We start from the raw sequence: 21,344 nt of genomic DNA, 5'->3' as shown, positions 1-21,344 counted from the left end.
TGCTATGTTCCGATGCCTTCCATTTCTCAGTCTCAACAGTGGGTAGCCCTTACTTTCCATACATCTTTGAGGAGCCTGAGGTTTGTTTCGGTATTAACCAGGTTCAAAAAATAATACCTCTATGAGGAGTTAGTTTGGGTGCAGAAAAGAGAAGGTGCTAGCATCAGCTTTGGTTCCAGTACTTGAGAAACTGTGAAGTGCTCAGTAGGTGCTTGCCCTTTCAGAAACCGCAGTGCTTAGAGAGAACCACACACAGTACCTCCCGACGTCTCTTCATCAGTGTTAGATTCCAAGTAGCTACTTGATTTTAAGATATTGACTTAGCCAGAAAGCAGTTTGTTTAATTCACCGTTTCAGAGGCTGATCATACAAGATCTGGCCTCATCTGCTCAGCCTGAGAGGAAGGCTCCTTGGGGCAATAAAGCCAAATGGACATGTAAGATGAAGCCAAACATTGTAGCAGCCTGTTGTCTTGAGAACTTACTCACTCCATTAAGACCGTCATTAATTCCTCCTGAAGACAGTACGCCTATGACCTAGTACCTTCCGTAAGGTCCCTCTTCTTGAAGATCCCACCACTTCAACACCACTGTCCTGGAGACCAAGCTCCCAGCTCATGAACCTTTGGTAGATATGCTCAAACCACACCCAGGCACTGAGTTCTGAGTAACTGTTTCAACCTAACGGCTTAGTGGACAGAACTGCTAGGTGTTTCTCTTAGCCAAGGAGCATTGTGAAAAAATTAGTGCAACACTGAGGGTAACATGAATTTTAGCAGTTTCAGGAACCAAGTGGCTTTATCATACTTTTATAAATATACTAGGTTTCCCCTATTTTCAGATAAACACTTTGAGCCTGCAAGTACACAATAATGCTTATCTGTTCCCCAAATCTATGTTTATGTCACTGGACTTGTGTATTTTTTCAACTTCATCTTGTTGTTTTGTTTTGTTTTGGCATTAGTGGGTGAGTATAAATCATGCAGGTGAAGACTGTGCACTTTGTGCTTCCTTTGTTCGGTGACAGGCACCTTGCCACTGAGATATGAGGCTGATGCTTGCAGGCAGGCACTTGTGTAATCTTAGTTTGTTCTCATGCAGTAGATTTGCTGTGTGGCTTAAAGTCTACCGTAATTTATTTTGAACATAGGTTTTTTAATTTTTGCTCCTGTGTACTATAGTTAGCCATTTATAACTGTATTTTCACAGATAGAGCTGCTTCCAGACTTGTCCTTTTCTGTAATGGGAGTCTCAAAATAGAGCTGGTTCTACATACAGCTACATATTTTATAATCCACCCAGGAAGGCCAAGCCACAGATTACTGAATGATCTCAAACAGAAACGTTAGTTGTAAGTGGACTTTTGACAACTGTGACTCTCTGCTTACTAATAGGAGGATATCACTGGCCACTCCTCGACAGCTTTACAAGTCTTCCAACATGACTCAGCGCTGGCAAAGAAGGGAGATCTCCAACTTTGAGTATCTGATGTTTCTCAACACCATAGCAGGTAAGAGGCCTCATTTTTCAGACCATCAGAGTACTAGGTGATATAACCTGATGGATGTCTTGTTTTCCTTGGAACTCAGATGCAGTAGTAGGGTAAACATCGTCATGATTGTCTTACAGCATGTTTTTTTATTAAAGTCCTCAATTAAGACCAAAAACCCAGATTATATTTCCTAACTAATGAGCATGGTTACTGTGCTTGTCCATTAAGAGAACAGAGTGGCTTGTTTTCTTCCTCCTGATCAGAGGTTGTGGGTGGCTCAGTGGATGTTGGTGAGACCTGGTCCCGCCTTCTTGTTATGTAAGCTGAGCTTTAAGAGCCCTGAGTCCTTCTGATTTGCAGAGTTTGCGTCTATGAACCAGGCTCTGTGAAGCCCTACATTGGCAGATGAATCTCTGCAGCAGTATAGATGCCTGTGTCATACCTGTGATTGCTGCTGGTGACTCCTCACAGGGGATGCAGTAGTGCTAGTCCCTGAAACACTGTATTTAAAGGTGACTGCATTGCTGTTCTTCATTTAAATCTAGACATAAATGTTCATGTAGCTTCTACAGGCACTGGAACGTGGTTGGTCAACAAAAAGAAATGAAGTTATTTAAAATATTTTTTCTTAGTCATAAATCCATGTTAATATATCTATTCACATATAGTATGCTTATATCTTAAATAAATCTATTTGCTCCCTATGAAGTAAATGAACTGTATAATACTATTAAGTTACTGTACCATTAGCACACAGAGATGAAATGAGCATAAATGACTGAAAGGGAAATAACTCCATTTCCTTGGCAGAAAGCCCTCAGCACTATTGCTTAGTTCCCAGGACCCTAGACATGACAAAACCCATAAGCCCCTCCCACATCCATGAAACCGACTGCATTAGCTATAGCCTCTCACATGTGTGAGTGCCATGTGAGCACATGCCACCCATATTGCCAAACAAGAGCAGGACAAGGGTGGTATGGGTTCTGGATAGGCACATTTTTAAAGTACTGTTGGTCCTGTTTGAACTATGGACACCCAACTCACAGTTACAGAGAGCCATTTTTAGGTAAGCACATGACTTCACAGCAAAACACAAATTCCACCAAAGAGACCTGTCCCAGAGAGAAGAGGACCTGAACCCTAGACATGGGTGTCTGTAGACAGAAGCTGGACTTTTCAACTTTACCTCTTTCACAGGTTTTAACCCTTCAGAAGAATGTGTAATAATGGTAATATTTCATGCCACTTGGCATGTTTGGTTCTGTGTCATATTTTTATGCTGCTGCTGTTAATGTTTGTTGCTTCTACTATTTTATTTTGTCTTTGATGACAGAGATAGTTTCACATGTGTTTAATAATTTAGAATGTAGGGTCATCTTATTTGTTTTCCTAGAGAATCAGTTAAAATTTTAGCAAGCTCCTAAGCTGTATTTCTCTATCTTGTTCTATGTGTGTATATGTGATGTCTGTGCAGGCATGTACACAAGGTATCCATCTGTATCACCCTCTACACTACTGATTTGAGAAAGGGTCTTTTGCCTAAACTGAAATTAAACTGCCAGCCAGTTCCTCTTTCATCCCCCATGGGCACATTCGCCCACCCCAGCTTTCTCATGTGGATTCTGGGGACTTGAGCTCAGGTCCTCAGGCTTGAGCAGTAGGAGCTCTTACCCATCACCCCAGCCCTGTTTCCCTTATTTTTAAACCTAAAGATGAATCCATTTTTTATCATTCTTATGTGATATAAAAAGTGTTTACTCAGTTTTACATTCATTTTTTTATTTTGTAAGTATAATTGGTATTACCAAGTATTTCAGATTATTAACTAAAAATTTTTTTCACATACTCTATTATTTTCAGATGTTTGGAGGATAATACTGTTTTTTATGTTTGTCTGCAAACAGTTTTGCTATATTCTGTTAAGACATTCTTCTTTATTGAAGTCTGTATTAAGCAGGACAGTTTCTGCTGCAGATGTAGTTAGTGTCCAGCACGTACAAAACCTGGAGCGCAATTCTCCTTGGAGTAGAGGGAAAGAATAACAGATTCCTTGTCTCTCGTTAAATAAGCGTGTTTTTCCTGGACTGGGCAGCCGTTTGGAGCTGTTATATAGAAAGCTGAGGAGCAGGATGAGCAGTTCACCTCCAGTTCAGTCCCTAGACCGCAAGTGTTCTTATGGCGGTTCTCCTGTTTGATGTGCTATATCCTGTGCACAGAACAGTCTCTGGTCTGCTGTTTTACAGAGCTCTTTGCTGTCCTTTCTGATGCCCTTAGTGAATGAGTGTCAGTAAATTCCAAAGCGGTGGCATTCTGCCCTCTGCAACTACATCATGTCTGCTGCTTTCTGAGAGCCACTTTGTTTGACTGGGTCAGGATGCTTCTAAATCTAGATAAGAGATACCTTTGCAGTTCCTCTACAAGTTACACTTGAAACCAAGTGTGGCACATGCTTGTAATCCCAGTACATGAATGGCTGAGGCAGGAGTCTAATATGGAATGATCCTTTCAAGTTTGATACTTTTAATAAAAGTAGGTCAGTGTGGCTTCATACATTTCCTATTTTTCTCATTTTTGTTGCAGTTTTACACACTCAGGTTCATTGTCTGTTCTGACTAGCTTCCCTGACCCATACAAACCATCTCATGGCCCATTCTGTGGTGGCCACTTCTAAATGTCTGCTTGGCTTAGCTGGTTTTCCTTTCTCATTTCTAGATGCCTGAACACAATGAGACTAGAAACGTGTAGCAACTGCTTTAGTGGACTGTTCAGTCCTCGTATGATAAACATCCTGTATGCACACAGGTACACGCAGCTGCATATATACTAAAGAGGTTGCCAAATGTTCGAATTTTCAAAAAAGAAAAAAACTTTTCAAAGAAATTTCCTAGCTGGGCAAGAAATTTAATTCCAGCACTCTGGAGGTAGAGACAAGCAGATCTCTGTGAGTTCAAGGCCAGCCTGGTCTACAGAGCTAGTTCCAGGACAGGCTCCAAAGCCACAGAGAAACCCGGTCTTGAAAGAACAACAAAAATAACAATAATAATAATTCCTAAAGCCCAATAATGTGTTCAGTCTTTGTCCTATTTACAAATTTAATAAATATTCACTAAGAATGTATAAGTATTAATTAAGAATTAAGTAGCACCTAAGTAGATGTGTCAAAGCTGACACCTTGGTGGCTTTGTCAGCTCTTGCCCTGTGGGATATGCCACTGGGAAGCTACAGCACACGCAGGTTCTCGCAGGACCTTTCCTGCCTCCCTAGGTATTATTAGGACCGTGTCTCTGTATATCCTAGGCTGGCCTGACCGTCCTGCCACATCCTCCAAGTGCCAGGATTACAAATATGTATCTCCATGCCCAACTTTATTTAATTAAATAATTCCTTGAAGGCTCAGCTTTCAAAATGAATTGGAGTCCAGCTTAAAACTATGGCATAAAATATTTAATTATTTTTTAAATACTTGAGATATTTTTAAAAAGTCAAATTATAGTAGATTAGGTGAAATAATTTAATGATACTTAGAGTTCAACTAGAAGTACAGTTTTGGCCTCTGGCTACCAGAGTTTACCTGATTTCTGCTCATTGTGTTCTGAGAGATACAACCTAAGCCTCACTTTACACTGCTGAGATAGCTGTAGGAAAAGACATTCAGAGCTGGTTTTCTTGCATTAAAACAAACAACAACCAAAACAGCACAGTGATTGCTAACATAGCTTTGTGTAAACGATCTCGCTAGACTTGAGAGATTTTTCTTTTCTTTAAGGCTTTTGAGTTGTTTTTCATATGATCAGCTAATGAATTCAGCCCAACTTCCCAAGCCCAGCCGTGTTCTCCTGGTTAGCACTTCCCAGGTTCCTGCTCTGTGATGAACAAGCGTTCCCTGGTTAATTACGTATATATTTAGCTACTGCATGTGTTGGGCTTATTATTGTCATCTAATTAGATGTAACTTGAACTGCTTGCTTCTAGAAAAATCATTAAAAATTCTTTCCTAATGACCTAGAGATGACAAAATGTCTGTAAAGTGTGAAGACGCCAACGACACAGGAACAGCGTTCTTACAGCGTGCTAATCCAGGTGCCGCCGCCATCTCATTAAACGATATTTTGCTGTCATTAACATTTTCACCAAGGAATTGCAGTTATAATTTCCTTGTCAGCTGTCTCTAGATCACTTTACCTTCAAAACTAAAGTGCCATATAAAAACATTAAATTGGATGGTTTAATTAAAAAGGTTTTTTTTTTAATGAAGAAACATATCCAGTGTTTCTGAGATCTCATTTACTGTGCTTCACTTTTATTGTTTGAGTAGATTAGTGTCAAGACTTCCCAATATTAATATGCATCTTCTGAGATACATCCTCAGAGGATAGTTAGCAGAACGTGTAACATGGTGGGCTCTTACCACCTCCAGAGAAGCCAAGAGCCTACTAGGATAGCACAAGTGTGTTTGTTACATGTGATATGTGTGAGCTGTGCTCAAGAGATAAGTGAAAACAGCCAACAAGTGAAGGCTAGATGACCAGAGATGAACAGATATTACTTTGGAAATACTTCCCTTTGGGAGACCTAATACACTTTTTTTTTTCTCATGTCATGAAGATGTGCAGTAAAATAAAGAATGCTAATTCATTGAAACTTAGGTATGAAAACCTCTAAAATACCACTTCATCATTCTTGTTCTTCCTTGTGCCAAATTCGAGTCAAAAATATATATTGACTGTCCATGTGGCATGACGGAAGCAGAAAATTTTACCCAAAATGGGTTAGTGCCATACATTTTTTAAAAAAAGCTTATTGGATTTATTTATTTAATTGAAATGATATTGTGAGACAATAGTAATGTAAATATTACTAAAGTTTTCTTATTTATTTTCATGGAACTTTCCAGGGATTATTAAAGATTACACAAATTCAGGGTTAGAGAAATTGTCCTGAGCTGTGACTTTAACTTCATTCATTTAGTATGTGTGTATGTATTTTTAAAATGATGCTCTCTTTACTTTATGTTTCTGAAAATAGCCTAATATCATATCCTTTGTTACAGACACATTTATATTAAACGATGATTTCCTCAATATGTGTCCTTTTTCTTATACTGTCTTCATGTACAGGAATATTTAAATCCTGAGTTAATGTATATTGGCTTTTTATTTATTTTAACAAACTTTCCTTTAGTACAAGTAATAAATAGTACCAAAATATTTATTAACAGGGACTGAAGAGATGGCTCAGTGATTAAAAGCACTGGTTGCTGTTTCTGAGGATCTAGGTTGTATTCCTAACACCCACCCACCTGGCAGCTCATAACAATCTATAATTCCAGTCCCAGGGAAACAGATGTGTTTGTCTTCTTTGGCCTCCCATAGGCACCAGGCACACAAATGGTACATAGACATACATGCAGCCAAAATACCTACATATATAAAATAATAATTTTTAAAATTTTAGAAGTAATTGTAAAATCTATCATCTTTAGAGTTTGGCTCATTGTATTCTGTTTCTGTCACAAATGTGTTTTTTCCATCAAGAGCACTTACTGGTCAGAGAATATCTGCCAAAGCACAAAGGCTTTTAAAAAGCAAAACAACCTAGAAGGGGTCCTGTCTCCCTGCCTAACCTGAAGCAGTTAGCCGTGATTTGTCTTGCTTACTCAGTTTCTATCTCCTTTCCAAAGCATCTCAGTTTGAGGCAGGTTCTCACTATGTGGCTTTGACTTGCCTGAGAGTCAAGATCCTTCTGGCCCAGTCTCTTAGATGACTGGAATTACAAGCCTGTGCCACCACACTCAGCTAGGACATCATTACTTAGATATAGTAGCATCTTTTGCCTAGCTAAACAGGGTAGACAGTATGCTCCCGTGAAGATTCCACATTCCCACTATGCTCTGGACCTACTGAAGATATTGAACCACTCTTGAAACTAAGAAGATAAGCCCAATAGTTCCACAGTTCCCCATCCAAGTGCAACAATATAGCACAGAAAGAAAACCATCAACTTACAGGGAAAGCAGTGTGTTTGGCACCTGTCTCCTTACTTGATCCTGCCATCACAGCTCTTCCCTGCATTTGCAGGTTCTTGCCATGGATTTTCAGTGCCTGAAGAGAACCTTGGCCTTACTTATTCCAGGCAAGCTTTACACCACTGAGCTTCATTCATATCCTCTCCACTGAGTCCTGATGAATGCTTAATATAGCATGTTTACTGACAATGCCGTTTTTACATCTACCTTCCTTATTGCAGAATATCGTCTGATAATAAGCTTCAAACATGCAGTTCAACAGCCTGGCACCCTCCATGACACTTTCAAGGTCCTTGGCCGGCAGGGTTCTGCATGTGGGAAGTCTCAGTGGACCAGGCTTGACAAGTGACACAGTCACCTCTGTTCACATGCTGCGGATAGCACTAAGTTCCATTACCAGAACTGCTTATAAGGGAAGCTAATCCCAAGGGAAGGGGATCATGTATGAGGACCAGACAGTTGTGTCACCTGTGTGAAGCTCTTGTTGAATTGTTGAGAGAAGACACTTTGGACACATGGTTATCAGAGCATGATTAAACAGAGACTTGACCAATAAGAGAAGTCTTTTCTCCTGAAATACAATGACTGCCTTACGATAAACACAGAAACTGCTTTTTAAGAAGTTAGGGTATACACATTTCACCCTTTTTTCTTTTTTCTACTAGGACGGACATACAATGATCTGAACCAATACCCTGTGTTTCCATGGGTGTTAACAAACTATGAATCAGAGGAACTGGACCTGACTCTTCCAGGAAACTTCAGGGATCTGTCAAAGGTAACAGTTAAATGCACAGAAATCTCTGCTGTACAGGAGCCTCACCAGAAAGGTTTATGCCAGAGGGTACACCCCCAGAGAATTTGTGAGAAAGTTATTCCCTCTTCTGTGGACCAGTGTCTAATTCTTTCGTACTCAGACCACAGGAATTCTGCAACTATCAGTGACTTTATCCGCACCACCATAGGAACAATGGGTGTTGAAGAAAGCAGATTCAGGAGGAAGTTGCTTAGGGTTAGTCATGGGCAGAAATCTAAAGTCAGTACAAAGCATGGCCACCAGTTACTCGTGTGCTGTATGCATGAGGTGAAAAGGAGTGCTGTCCTGACCACAGTAGCAGGTAGCCCATGAGAGAGGCTTAGCAGTAAGAAGGAAGGTAAATCAACAAGCATCTCTTTAGATGGAGACGATGGGACCCTCAAAAAGGACTCAGGATGAGAGTAAAGAATACAAAGCAGATTTCGGGTAAGTTAACATAATTTTCAAGAGAAACACTAAATGGAATGCCAAACTGAGGTGCATCTAAGAATTAGAAATGGCCCAAAGACACTCTGCAACCTGAGCTCCCGTTGAACACTGTGAATCACACCCTCTATGAATATATCTTTAAGCCATGCATGCTTGGTAGTGCCTAGCACATCACTCAAATCCCAGGATCATATTTACAGCACAGGGCATTAGGCAAAGTCATTCACTTTCTCTTTGCCTCAGTTTCTTCATCTGAATACTGAAACGGTGCTAATCAGGTCGTTGCGATGGGTTCTGATTAGCCAGTATATATATGTGGCCTAAAACAATTAATGCTGTGTATATTGGTTGGAATTCTCAGCCATTGCCATAAACCTCATGCTCTACGCTCTCTAAGCCACATGTCTTGCAGGTCGTGATGATGTCAGCCTATTGTACTGGTTATCTTGTAGAGACGGATACTTTCTTTACATGTTTGCCAGGATAGGGGGATACTCAGTGGACATTAAAGCAAAACCTATTCAGTGCAAAGGTTAAAATTGCTCTTTAAAGTTTTGTCTGTGTGGGCCACAGACATGACTCAGCCTCCAATGGTAAAGGTGCTTGCCATCAAGCTGACCTGCCCTCATTCCCCAGTAGAGAACAGATTCTGACTCCACATGGGCCTGCACACATACAATACAAACACACATACATACACACATATACAAATAAGTAAATGTGATTTTTAAAAAGATGTAAGCCATGTCTTTTTAACATTGATAGATACCATTTATTATTGTATGTGCGTGTATGAAAATGAAATTTTATCGTGTAGATTTTCAAGGACCATGGCACATTGTAGCTAACTTCATATACTGGTTAGATTTTGTCAACTTGATACAAATTAGAGTCTCCTGGGAAGAGAGAACCTCCACTGAGGAATTTCCTCCATCAGATTGGCCTGTGGGAATGTCTGTGGTACATTTTCTTAATTTCTGATTGATGTAGGAGGGCCCAGCCCACCGTGTGGTGCCACCCCTATGCAGATGGGCCTGTCTTGGCTATATAAGAAAGTAGGCTGAGCAAGCCAGTAAGCAGTATTCCTCCATGGCTCTGCTTCAGTTCCTGGCTCCTGCCTTGAATTCTTGCCTTGGCTTTTCTGGATGCTGGATTATGATCTGTGATCTAGAATAAAACCTCTCCAGGTGATTTTTGATGGTAATGTTCTATCACAGCAATAAGAAGCAAATTAGGACACCTCATATGCTAACTACTACTGTAGTTATCTAAGATTCCTTTTTTCAAAAAAAAAAAAGTTTTGATCTGAAATTCAACTATAATGTCATAGTCGACAGAAACTTATACACCAAGATTTCTTCCTTTCCTCCAGTCTTCTGTCATCAGATATTAACATGTGCTCATATGTGTACAGAAACAGGCCTCTGCACCAGATAGAAGAGCCCAATGGGAATGAGTCAGATGAGCCTCTTGGAGAGAGATCTCTCCTGAACAAAGAGGAGAACTTAGTTCCTAAGAGTAGGGGACTAGCAGTCGTGAGGGTGAAGGAGAATGAGACCTGCTGGGGCGTGTGCTCAGATACTCCAAGGCAGTTTTTCTCACACCTTCCTGAAACACTAATGCAGCCAAGGAAAATACAGTGTTGGTTCTGTAGATTATAGGAGAGATGTGCTAGTGTTTGCCAGTGATAACAGAATTTTAATTCCCTGTGTAGAAAGGTGAGATCACTGGTTTGGGGTGTTGGTGCTGATATTGCTTTGAGGGCCTTGTGTCTGATAGGCAGTGTCCTACAGTAAACTGCATCCTAATCTCTCCTTTTCTATTTTATTTTAACACAGGGGTTTTCTAAGTTACTCATGCCACCTTGTACTCTCTGCAGCCAGACAGGACTTGAATTTGGGGTCCTTCTGCCTCGGCCTCCTGACGAGCTGGGGTGCCAGCCTGTGCTTCTGAAGTGACTCCATTCACGCTGTTGAGTTGTGTGCCTCCTTTGCCTCACTCACATATACTTCCCCAGTTTTATGAAGTGTGAAAATAAATAGCAGAGGAAACAGGCAGAGCCTGAGTTAATCAGGGAACATGAACATGAACTATCTCCTTTGGCAAGCATGGAATTGGCTGTTGGTACTGGGCTGGTTGACTTCTGGAGTGGGAAAAGAGAGGTAGCTTTTGCCTTCAGTTCTCCCATAGTCCAGACCCATGCGTTAGCAGTCTGTTACTTACACACTGTCACACTGACAGGATGGGAAAATGTTAGCAAATTAAAGCCTCTTGATATGTTAATAAATCACCCTTGCATTGTTCCCATGGTTCACTGAATTTCCTAATAGAAGCTTCCATACAGATGGTCTAGGAACCCAGTACTATCCTTTATAAAACCACTAATACTAAGATTTTAATGAATGAAGATATATCTTACTGTTCACCAATGGGAAAGTGACATTAGAAATACACTGTGCGTGGGAGGAGAGACCACAGTGGGTAACAGCACTACTGCATGAGGAAGCTCCGCCAAGTACATGGACTTCTCACAGCTGTAATAGATCAGCAAAAGAAGGCTTCAGTGGGAAATCTGTTTCCCAAAAGCTCAAGAAAGAACTGAGATTATTAAATGTTACTAACTGGAATTATTTTAATAAGAAAAGTAGTTGTTTTAAAAACAAAGATTAGGAGTCCTGCCCTGACTTCCCTCAGTAATAGACTAAAAGTTGTAAGATGAAATAAACCCTTTCTTCCTCAAGTTGTTCTTGATCATAGTGTTTTATCACAGCAGTAGAAACCCTAGCTAAGACAGCGTTTAATGTCACACCTGTGCCAAGAGTGTGGATACAGTGCAGATTTCCAGTCACCCTCTGAGTTAAGTATGATTGACTAAAAAGTCTAGTGAAAGAGGATTTGATTCAACTAAATCATTTTTAATTCTAGTAAGGTCAAAAGAATATCATTCAATAATACATTTTTCATGCCACAAATTGTTTTATTATCTCCCTATTATTCATTTATTATAAACCCTAAGTGTTTATAAAAACATGAGTTGGATATTTATCTAGAATGATTTTTTTTATAGTCTTATTTTTCTCCTTGTCACCTTTGAAGAGCAGAGGAAAGAATTTTTATTTAGACTTCTTTTTTTTTATTAGACTACACAGGTTCGTCTTACTCATTATAGATTGTATTTATTGTTTGACAAATCAGATGGTCTGTAATTGACCAATATTTTCAATACCAGCCACCAACAGGTGGATATATTTTTACCTTCAGTTTATATAATTATATATATATTATATCTGCTATGGAAAAGTGAACGTGTTATAAAATTTATCTTAAAACACGATACATATTAGTGCCTCGGTTATTTATATGTACTTGGATGAATTTGACTCCCAGGTTCTAGTGGTTACATGATTTCGACACAAATTGTAATCTGCTCGTTAAGGTACAAATGAGATTTTCCATTTCCCAACTATATCTTCTGATAAGTGAATCATTTCATTCCAGAACCAAATCCTGGTAATACTGACATAAACATAAGACATCACACATGTGTACACAACACATTCGCGTAAACACACACATATACACAAACACACTCATTCACAAAGTGGAAAACTATTTTGTTAACACAGGAGTTGTTTGACTGGCAGATGAGGATGAAGTTAGCGTTTCCCACATTATTATGCCACTTAAAAAGAGGAGGTGATAATGCCTGGGGCTTTGAAACGCAGCAGTGCAAAAGCATGTGCTGAGGTGCTAATGTTGTGGAATGCCTGTGCACATGGAGTGGAGGCGATGAAGCTGGAGAGTGAGCAGCCCAGAGGCCTAGAGCAGCATCCTAGTCTTTCATATCTTTCTTTTCCACCATAAATAAAAATACCCAAAGTGAAAGTTTTCTTAAGCTAGTATATAATCTGCCTAATGATAAAGTTTCAATAACTAAATAAATACAGAGTTTTGGAAAAGTATTAAATGTAAGTCATGAAACTTAATAATTTTTGATAGGCTAGTAAATAAAAATAATTTAACTATATTAACATTAATATAGTAATGACTTTGGCTTCATGGAATACAAGGTCAAGTTAAACTGGCTTCAATTTAAAAGATAAAAGGTTTTGCAGACTTAGTATTTCTAAGGAATCCAGAGTAGTCAGTGTTGGGAAAACCTGTTCTGAGCACACCTCTACTGCAGCCTGCTCTGGGCTTGATCTGACCAACTTTCAGGAGTGCAGCAAGGAGGCTTTTGTAGCCCCACCAGAGATGCCTTTCTTCCCATATACTAGCACCTCAGTTCCTTTGGATCAACTCTAATCATGGCTTTTTGGTTGGTTGGTTGGTTGGTTGGTTGGTTGGTTGGTTGGTTGGTTGGTTGGTTGATTGGTTGGTTGGTTTGGTTTTGGCTCCAAAGTGGCCACATAGGATTTTTACAAACTTGATTGAAGTTTGGGGTTGTCAGGGTTCAGCCCACCTGCATCAGGCATACTACTTACAAAGAAGGAATAGTTCATAAAGGAAGGAGGAATGGACAGAGGAACTGTTGTTGCTTGTTTGCAGGAGTTGGTCCTACACGTATCTACATGCATTGGGAATTAGTGCCCTTTCCCCAGAGTGCACTTTGTTCAGATGCTTCATCATTGCATAGACCTGTGCGTCCCTTTCTCACTGATTCCTCAGAGCTCTTAATTATAGGAACCTGCCCTTGATATGTCCTCTGAATGTCTCCTCTTTGTTTGCCTTGTTTTATGGCTAAACATTTTCTTTAAAATCCCCACATGGTAGTTTTACATGATTTTCTATAGTCATTCTAGAAGGTCTTTATTCTTTCAGTGTTTGTTACTCAGGGGAAAAAAAGGAAAAGAAAAATAAAAAAAGCCAGGTACTGTACTGGGTGCTGAGAATTCACTATTACTAGGCACTGTCTGTGACGCTTCCAGAATGAATCTGAACCCCTTCCAAAAGCATGAGTCAGATAACAGAGATGCAAAGGGCAGAAGGGCAGAGGGGTTGGTAGGAGTCCTGCATTGTCACGAGGATGTTTTTCATGATGATGTCATGTAGTTTAAGATGAAAAAAATGGAAAAGATAAGAATTTGAGAGGCCTTTTCTCATAGATTTTTGAGCCCCTTGATGATTACAATGAAAGGATGACTTAGATATATCAGAAGTCCCCATATGATAAGGGTGTTGAAACACCCAAAAGCTCTCCTTAGAAACCTCACACTGACTCAGCTTCAAGCTGTTTCTAGTACAGCCCAGCATTGGATCTGTAAACTGGAGAGCTTCTCACAAAATTCAAGATCTCAGTTTCCTCATCTGTAACATATGACTGACCCTTCCCTCCATTTCCTCCATTCCTTCCTTGTTTGGGTCTGACCTCCTGCCTCTGCTTCTCATGTGCTAGGATTATAGGTGTGTACCACTGTGCCTAGCTGGTTCCATCTGTTTCTGAGATTCTTTGGTGCATAAGGAGGCAAATGGGCAGTTATGAAAAGAAGTCACACTGAGATTCTAATCTTAGAGTCAGCATGAAAGTGTAACACAGTGGTGTGGGCAGAGGGGTCATCAGGTAGCCATTTCCTTCTTGTGAACTTAGGCAAAGGGATGTCTTGCAGACCCCAAACACTTATGTAAATCACTCTAGAAAATGAACGAGAAAACAATCTTATGTTAATACAGTGTCCTTAACAGTCAGGGTGACAAGTAGTGCCCACAGCAACATTTTAAGTGATACAGATAGAATTACAGTACTCATTTCCAGTCTTAGTGATGTACAGTGCTGAGGTTATTGTAGTGGACATCATGTTTCTCCTTGAAAAGTCCTTTTAAGTCTTAAAAATTATAATATACTTTGATAAAACTGATTATTCTTTAAGTGAGTTGACTTTTATTGTTTAAGTCAGTTAAGCTTTGTATTCAGAGTTTTCTCTCAACACTCTAGTTTTTCATACAATATTTACCCAGTAGTTTTTTAACTTAAATTTTTTTAGTCATTTTTTCCTTGCCTTATATAGATGCTTATTCCAAAAAAATGACTTGATATAACTTAGGAGATTTTAAGGTAGAAAATATTGATAGATCAATGATAAAGGAACAGAAAGCAAAAATAGAAAAATAAATAAAATGGAAAACTCACTCAGTTATATATCAAAAGAATTCTCACCCAAATACATCCAAGTACCACCCAAGTAGAGTGTGTTCTGTTATTTGTTTGAAGCAGTTATGTATTTAGATGATAGATAGATAGATAAATAGATAGATAGATAGATAGATAGATAGATAGATAGATAGATAGATAGATAGATATAGACAAATGGTAGGTAGATGAAAGATGAATAGATGCAATGTATCTATCCTGAAAAATGTAAATTTATGTTGACATCTTTCAGGGTATTTTTTTCCATGCAATAAAAATTGCAAACTTGTTTAAAAAAAAACTTTTTTTTTTTGTGGTACTCAGATTTCGCTCCTGGATCTTTGAGGAGTAGATAAGGGATACAAATGGAGGGCCAAACAACATTTGTTCAGTAGATACAGCAGTGTTTTGTTGCTACATAATAATCCCTCCCCAATTTTACCAGGCATGTGAATGTCTGGGCACATAGTCAGTTCATTCTCTTGAGATGTCAATAACATTTTAGCAAGCTATATAAGCATACTAACCCTTCTAAAAACAACAGGGTCTAGAAATCATATTTTTAGTCTCTGCCTACTATTTGTGCCTGATTTTATGTCATTTGTCACTGTTCATTTGCTGCATAAAGTATCAGTAATTCTAATATCAAGTTTTTAAACTCTAAGTGGAAACCACAGCAATGGCTGTATCTAAATGGCACTGCTGATAAAAATAGTTCCTATTGCCAACTAAATGTGCCGACCTCAGTAAATATAATCGTGTGTTTTCACCATAATTTTAAACTATATTTTTCTGTCAGATTCATATGGGATTCGCACTACAAAACTCACCTAAATTTTAAAAAGATGCCAGACTTACAACTTTATCAATACTGAGGTAGACATATGTTGACATGATTGTGAGAGAATCTGATGCCCTTGGCTCAAGTAAGAAAGGGTGCCATCTAGTAACAGAATTTGAATCTCCTCCAAAACAACTGGAAGCTTGTTTTCCTTTTAAAAAGTTTGTTTCTTGACTACTAGAAACTAAAAGTGAAATTATGTGCATTTTATTTTAGAAAATTTATTTCTAGCTTCATTGTACAAAAATTCCAAATCAGAAATGTATTTTAAGCAGTAAAGGAGAGGTTTGCAGGCTTTAATACAGTACAGAGCGCAATTCTGCAAACACTCTAATAGAGAGACTTCAGTGAAACCTGAGCAAAATAGAAAATGTAAATATTTATTTTATCTTTTTTGGGTAGTTGAGGAAATGGGCTGGGAAGGATTAGAAGACTAGCTATTTCCTTCTTCCATGGTATTCTGTGAGGTCTTAGAGTGCAAACAGTATCAGTAAAAGTTGATCCTCCTGTATAGGCAGATGTTCTGCAACGGAGAGTTCCGCCAGCACATTCAAGACGGAAAGAGGCACCCTTCAGATGGCTCGCTGAGTTAGGAACACAGTTATGCTGACACCCAGCCGAGGCTAGATCAGTTCACTATGTAACCTCCATTTTTTTTCTACTTGCTAGCACTTGTCCTTTCACCACCCATAAAAGTTCCCTCTGTTTTAAATACTGAGAACTTTACAAAATGTTTAACAAAATGCCTTCCTTTTATACATCTGTGTAAAAAGATTTTATAGGTAACTGGCAGAATTTAACCCAGAATGGGGTTTAAACCTTTAGGTATTTCAGTGGAAGGTTTATACTTTCATCCCATGGGTCACAAACACAAAGGCCAGTAGTTTTGGAACTTTAAAATATTAGTTCTCTTGTGCCCATGAAACACAACTTTAAAAAATGAATAATTAAGTTGTTTAATATTGGCTAAGTCATAATAAGGGCCAACATAAAAGGAACATACTTTACAAATAACTTTAATATTCAGGCTAAGCACCCTTACAAATAAGAGCTTATTATGAAAATTCTATCAGCCCTAACTGCTGGCATCATTGTATTGTTTAAATTAGTCTTTGGGGACTAAAAGAAAATGCTCACAGCAATTTATAAATGAATTTTTCTCTCTTGTGTAACATTATATGTCCCATTGAAACACTAATTTCTATGACTTCTCCTGTTAAGATTAAGCTTTTGGGGAGCTTCATGCTTAAGTAGTAATATTAAATTTGTGGGTAAAGAGTGATATACTTAATACTTTCATTTTCTGTGTAAACACTTATTTGTACAGTATGCAATTGAAAACAGTAACTTGAACCTAGTTAGTAAGTGTGGATTCCATATATGAAGAAACCAAAACCAGACATAAAATTGAACTAAGGCAGTTTGCTATTTGTACACCTGAGTGTCAGGTCCAAAAGAAACTGGGACAAATGGCTATCAGCGCACCAAAGTTCCTGTGGCCTCTAGGCTCCCTCAGAACCTGTGGCTCTTCTCAGCTCTTCTCACACTGTCCTCCACCCTAACGTCCTCGAGCTCATGGGCTTTCTTTGCTCTAGCTTCTCATTTCAGCCAGGCACTCTCTTATGCCCACCCCCCCAATCTTCCTCGCCCTCACTTCTCCTGTCCCCTCTCCTTTCAAGGCCTGGTCCATTGTGCTGAGCATGTTTAGTCTTCTCTTTTCTCTCCCTGCTCAGGACTCTTGTAGATGTCTCTGGCTGCTCTCTCCCTCATAGTCACATTAACAACCTTCCCCTCAGCCATACCGCGGAGCAGTCGTGTCCTCACTTTGTACAGTGAGGATGTCTAGGAATCATTAAAGATTGGGTGTGCTTTTGGAGGGAAGAAGGTAGCCCCTGTCCTCGGCTAGAGTTCTGGCGGCACAGGTCCTAGTGGCTGCACAGAGCACCTCTGTGGGGACCCGAGGCCTCCGAATCAGCCTCTTTCCTCACTTTGTTGCTTAAAAGGATTGGTGCTCCCATTGGGCAGTGACGGGACAAGACCAGCATTCCAGCTGTGCTTTCTCTCCAGGCCTTTGCTCCTTAGCATAGAGAATAGAAACCACTGAGCCTGGCAAACAGGAAAGCCGATGCAAAAGTGAGGAAGTTCCACAGCTCAGCAGACAACTGTTGGAGGAGGCCGCTAGTTAGTGCCAAGCTGCCCCGAAATAATAACGCAGAAACTATATTATTTAAATCACTGTTGGCCCATTAGCTCTAGCTTCTTATTGGCTAACTCTTACATGTTAATTTAACACATCTCCATTAATCTGTGTATTGCCACGTGGCAGTAGCTTACCAGGTAAAGTTCAGGTGTTTGTCTCTGGTGGGACTACATGGCTTCTCTCTGATTCTGCCTCCTTTCTCCCAGGATGCCATTTAGTTTTCCTCGCCTAGCTCTGTTCCCCTATAGCTCTGCTATCGGCTCAAAGCAGTTCCTTTATTAATCAATGATATTCATAGCATACAGAGGGGACTCCCACTCAGACAACAATATAGAAATCTGTCTTAATAATGATTGCCAAGCTCAGTGTCCGTCATATATGCCAAGGAGCCGAGGAGAATGAAAAGGAGCCATGAAAATACTAATTTGACCTGAACAGTCAAAACTGAATCACTTACATTTTGTTTGGGTATTTTTTTCTTAGTGTTTTTGTTTGCTTGCTTGTTTTGTTTAAATATATTTTTGCCAAAAGTTCTTTGAGACAATCCCATAAGCCTTAGCCAATTGGAAAATACAAGCATCTGACTCTCCCATTCTGTGAATGGCCCGGCAGATAACATAGGTTTTAAACTGGCCATTAAACCAATCTCTGATCCTGCTACCCTTGGCCATGTTCATCTGGTCTTTGGCACCAATGATGAAGTTGCTTGTGGAGCATTTCCAGGGCACTTAGAGGTCCATGAACTCGCTGGGGTCATTCTGCATGTCTAGGCCTGGCCTACTCACTAGACCAGCAGACGAGCAGAAAGCCTTGTTTGTTTTATTTTGTTGAGAGGGAGGAGAGAGAAAGCGCATGTGCATGCAAGAAAAAACATAAAATTAGATGGGTAGGGAAGGGAGATGGGAAGGATATGGGAAAGGTTAGGAGAGGTCCAAGAATATGATTAAGAAATATATGAAAAAAAAAACCTGAATCGCCCTGAAAATCTGATTTTCTGAAGTTACAGCTGAGTCTGGGAATTTTGCTCATGTTGCTGTGTATTTTTAATGAGTACTATGATTAGTAATTAGTAATTAAGATCATTGAAAATGCCATAGAGAGCAGTCCATTAGTGTTGAGGACTTTCAGGATGAAGCCTGGACATCCAGGGTTTTTACTGTTACTGTATGGAACACAACATCTCCTTTTATCTTTCTACAGCCAATTGGTGCTCTGAACCCAAAAAGAGCAGTGTTTTACGCAGAGCGTTATGAGACATGGGAAGATGATCAAAGCCCACCCTACCACTATAATACACACTACTCCACAGCAACTTCTGCTCTGTCGTGGCTTGTTCGAATTGTAAGTATCATCCTTAACGCTCTCTATCTCCAGAGTCTGCGGTGTAAGGGAATGAACTGGAAATCGTGCACACGTGGTGTCCATTTTAATGACTAGAGACCAGTGTGCAGAGAATGGACTCCATCAGCCTGTGATCTTCCCTCTCAGCTTCCCAAGTGCTGGGATTGCAGATGTGCGCACCACACGTTGATTTTTTTTTTTTAAATGTAAGATCATTAGGAAGCCAGTTACTTAAATTCCTATACTTATTTTTGAGCTGGGGATTAGCACACACTGAGCAGGCACTCTGTTACTAACCCTAACCCTGCACACGCGCGCACACACACACTCACCCATATCCCCAAATGAGTCATAAAGGACCCTCTGGTGTACATCTTTAATTTTAGATCAATTAATATATTAATTAAACAAACCCAAAACTGACTTTAAGAAACCAACTCTGCACTTCTAAACCAGAGGTAAAGATAGAAAATTGTGATCTCTTTTTTAGACCAAGATTTTTAAATTAATCTCATCTCTTCAAAATTTAGCTCAATTGCGTGAAGTTTGAAGTTAAGAAAAATCTTAACTGTATTTTAGACCCTAAAATAATTAGATCTAATTGTAATTTTGAGAGCATCACTGTTGTGGCCAGGTCTGCCCTCCTTCAGTTGATGGTCACAGTACTCTGCATAGGCAGAAGGCCCCTCTCTCTCAGCAAGGAAAGACATCCTCTGATTCCCCACACAGAGTTCATGGAATCCATCCTGTGGCTCTAGCCTCAGAACTGAGCCGACTGCAGAACTGATCAGTCAAGATTCAGGGGAGCTAATTTCTGATAACCACAGACATACAATGTGGTCTTAATTGATTTGTACTCAGAAATAAGAAAACAAAAGGACTGATAAATTCAGTTCTCAGATCACCAGTGGCTAGGCCATAAGTTTCCAGTCATTATCACCACTAGTGGGGAATGACCTCCTAGGCATGAATGAACCGTAAGCAAAAAAAAAAAAAAAAAAAAAAAAAAAAAATCAGTGCAGGAAGCATAGATTTAAAATCTAGGGGGAAAGGTGTCGGTGAAGTTCTATTTGCTGATTGCTGTGGAGCCAAGGGGAAAAAAAATGTGGCTGTACCTAAGCAGGCCAAGAACTGCCCTTCCCAACCCACACAACCTGTTTGGTTTCATCAGGTTAGTCTACCTACAATTTGCAAGAGGCCCGCAGAATCATAACATAAATACATTTCTAGAAAACATTTAAACCGAAAGTTTGCTCTCTGGGAGGCCTTTTTATACCTCATCAGACTGGATGCCACAGCCTTGGTGAGCCACCACAGTAAAAGGGAGTATACCTCGCTCAGGTCTCTTGGCGGTAGAAGAAAGTCCAGAGCTGTGTGTAACAACAACAACAATAGATGTTTCAATTGTTTGCCTGAGATTTAAATAAGAGTTATGTTTGATTGCATCTTGAAATAGACACAGTGGTCTTATGTGTTTTATGTGAATGCCAATTAGTCAAATTGGGAGACAGATTGGCAAAACTCATTAAAAGAAAAAAAACACTTGTTTTCAATCACCTGGTTTATTTACTATTTTTCTCTTCCAAGTAAGCTAAATCTTTTCTCCAGTCATGAAGCACAGGTCCTCTGGCCAGCCTGCTGTTCTGGTGGGTGGAGCATGGGCCTGGAACTATGCAAGGACCTGACAGTGATCTTCCATGTCTACTGCACAGAAAGCATTGCTGTCTCACAGCTTCTAGTACTCTTGTTGAGAAGGGAAAAGAAAAAAGGAGAATTAGTTTCATAAATTTTAAACCTGGTATACCCAAAATGTTACTTTTCGATCATGTGACCAATAAAAAATATTTATGCAATGTTTAATATTTTTTAACTTGTTTTGGAATTCAAAGAACTGTTGTATTTCTAGCACAATATTGCATCTGTTGGCTTGCTGTATCTGACAATACGGATGTCTAGAGTTGTTTTCATGAGGACTTATTTAGCTCAAAGCTTCATGCAAAGGATCAGAGACAAATACTGTGGTCCAACAGCTTAGGGAGCATTCAGCTAATGGGCCAGGGAAATTTGCTT

General features: G+C 39.6%; 1 protein-coding gene and 1 pseudogene across 3 annotated transcripts in view; one reads left to right on the top strand and one right to left on the bottom strand.

Moving 5' to 3' along the window:
* Nbea (neurobeachin) overlaps positions 1 to 21,344 on the top strand; it is a 492,297-nt gene that overhangs the window by 403,443 nt on the left and 67,510 nt on the right. For all 3 annotated transcript variants that reach the window (XM_075950839.1, XM_075950838.1, XM_075950840.1), the window contains exons 43-45: positions 1,394 to 1,509; positions 8,185 to 8,297; positions 19,134 to 19,274. In XM_075950839.1, coding sequence (XP_075806954.1) covers positions 1,394 to 1,509; positions 8,185 to 8,297; positions 19,134 to 19,274 — 370 coding nt within the window. The remainder of the gene's footprint in view (positions 1 to 1,393; positions 1,510 to 8,184; positions 8,298 to 19,133; positions 19,275 to 21,344) is intronic.
* Positions 18,443 to 18,697, bottom strand: LOC142836522 (small ribosomal subunit protein eS21 pseudogene; annotated as a pseudogene).

Source organism: Microtus pennsylvanicus, chromosome 16 (genome assembly GCF_037038515.1).
Source record: "Microtus pennsylvanicus isolate mMicPen1 chromosome 16, mMicPen1.hap1, whole genome shotgun sequence".
Taxonomy (NCBI): Eukaryota; Metazoa; Chordata; class Mammalia; order Rodentia; family Cricetidae; genus Microtus; species Microtus pennsylvanicus.
This window is presented reverse-complemented; position numbering and strand designations above follow the sequence as displayed.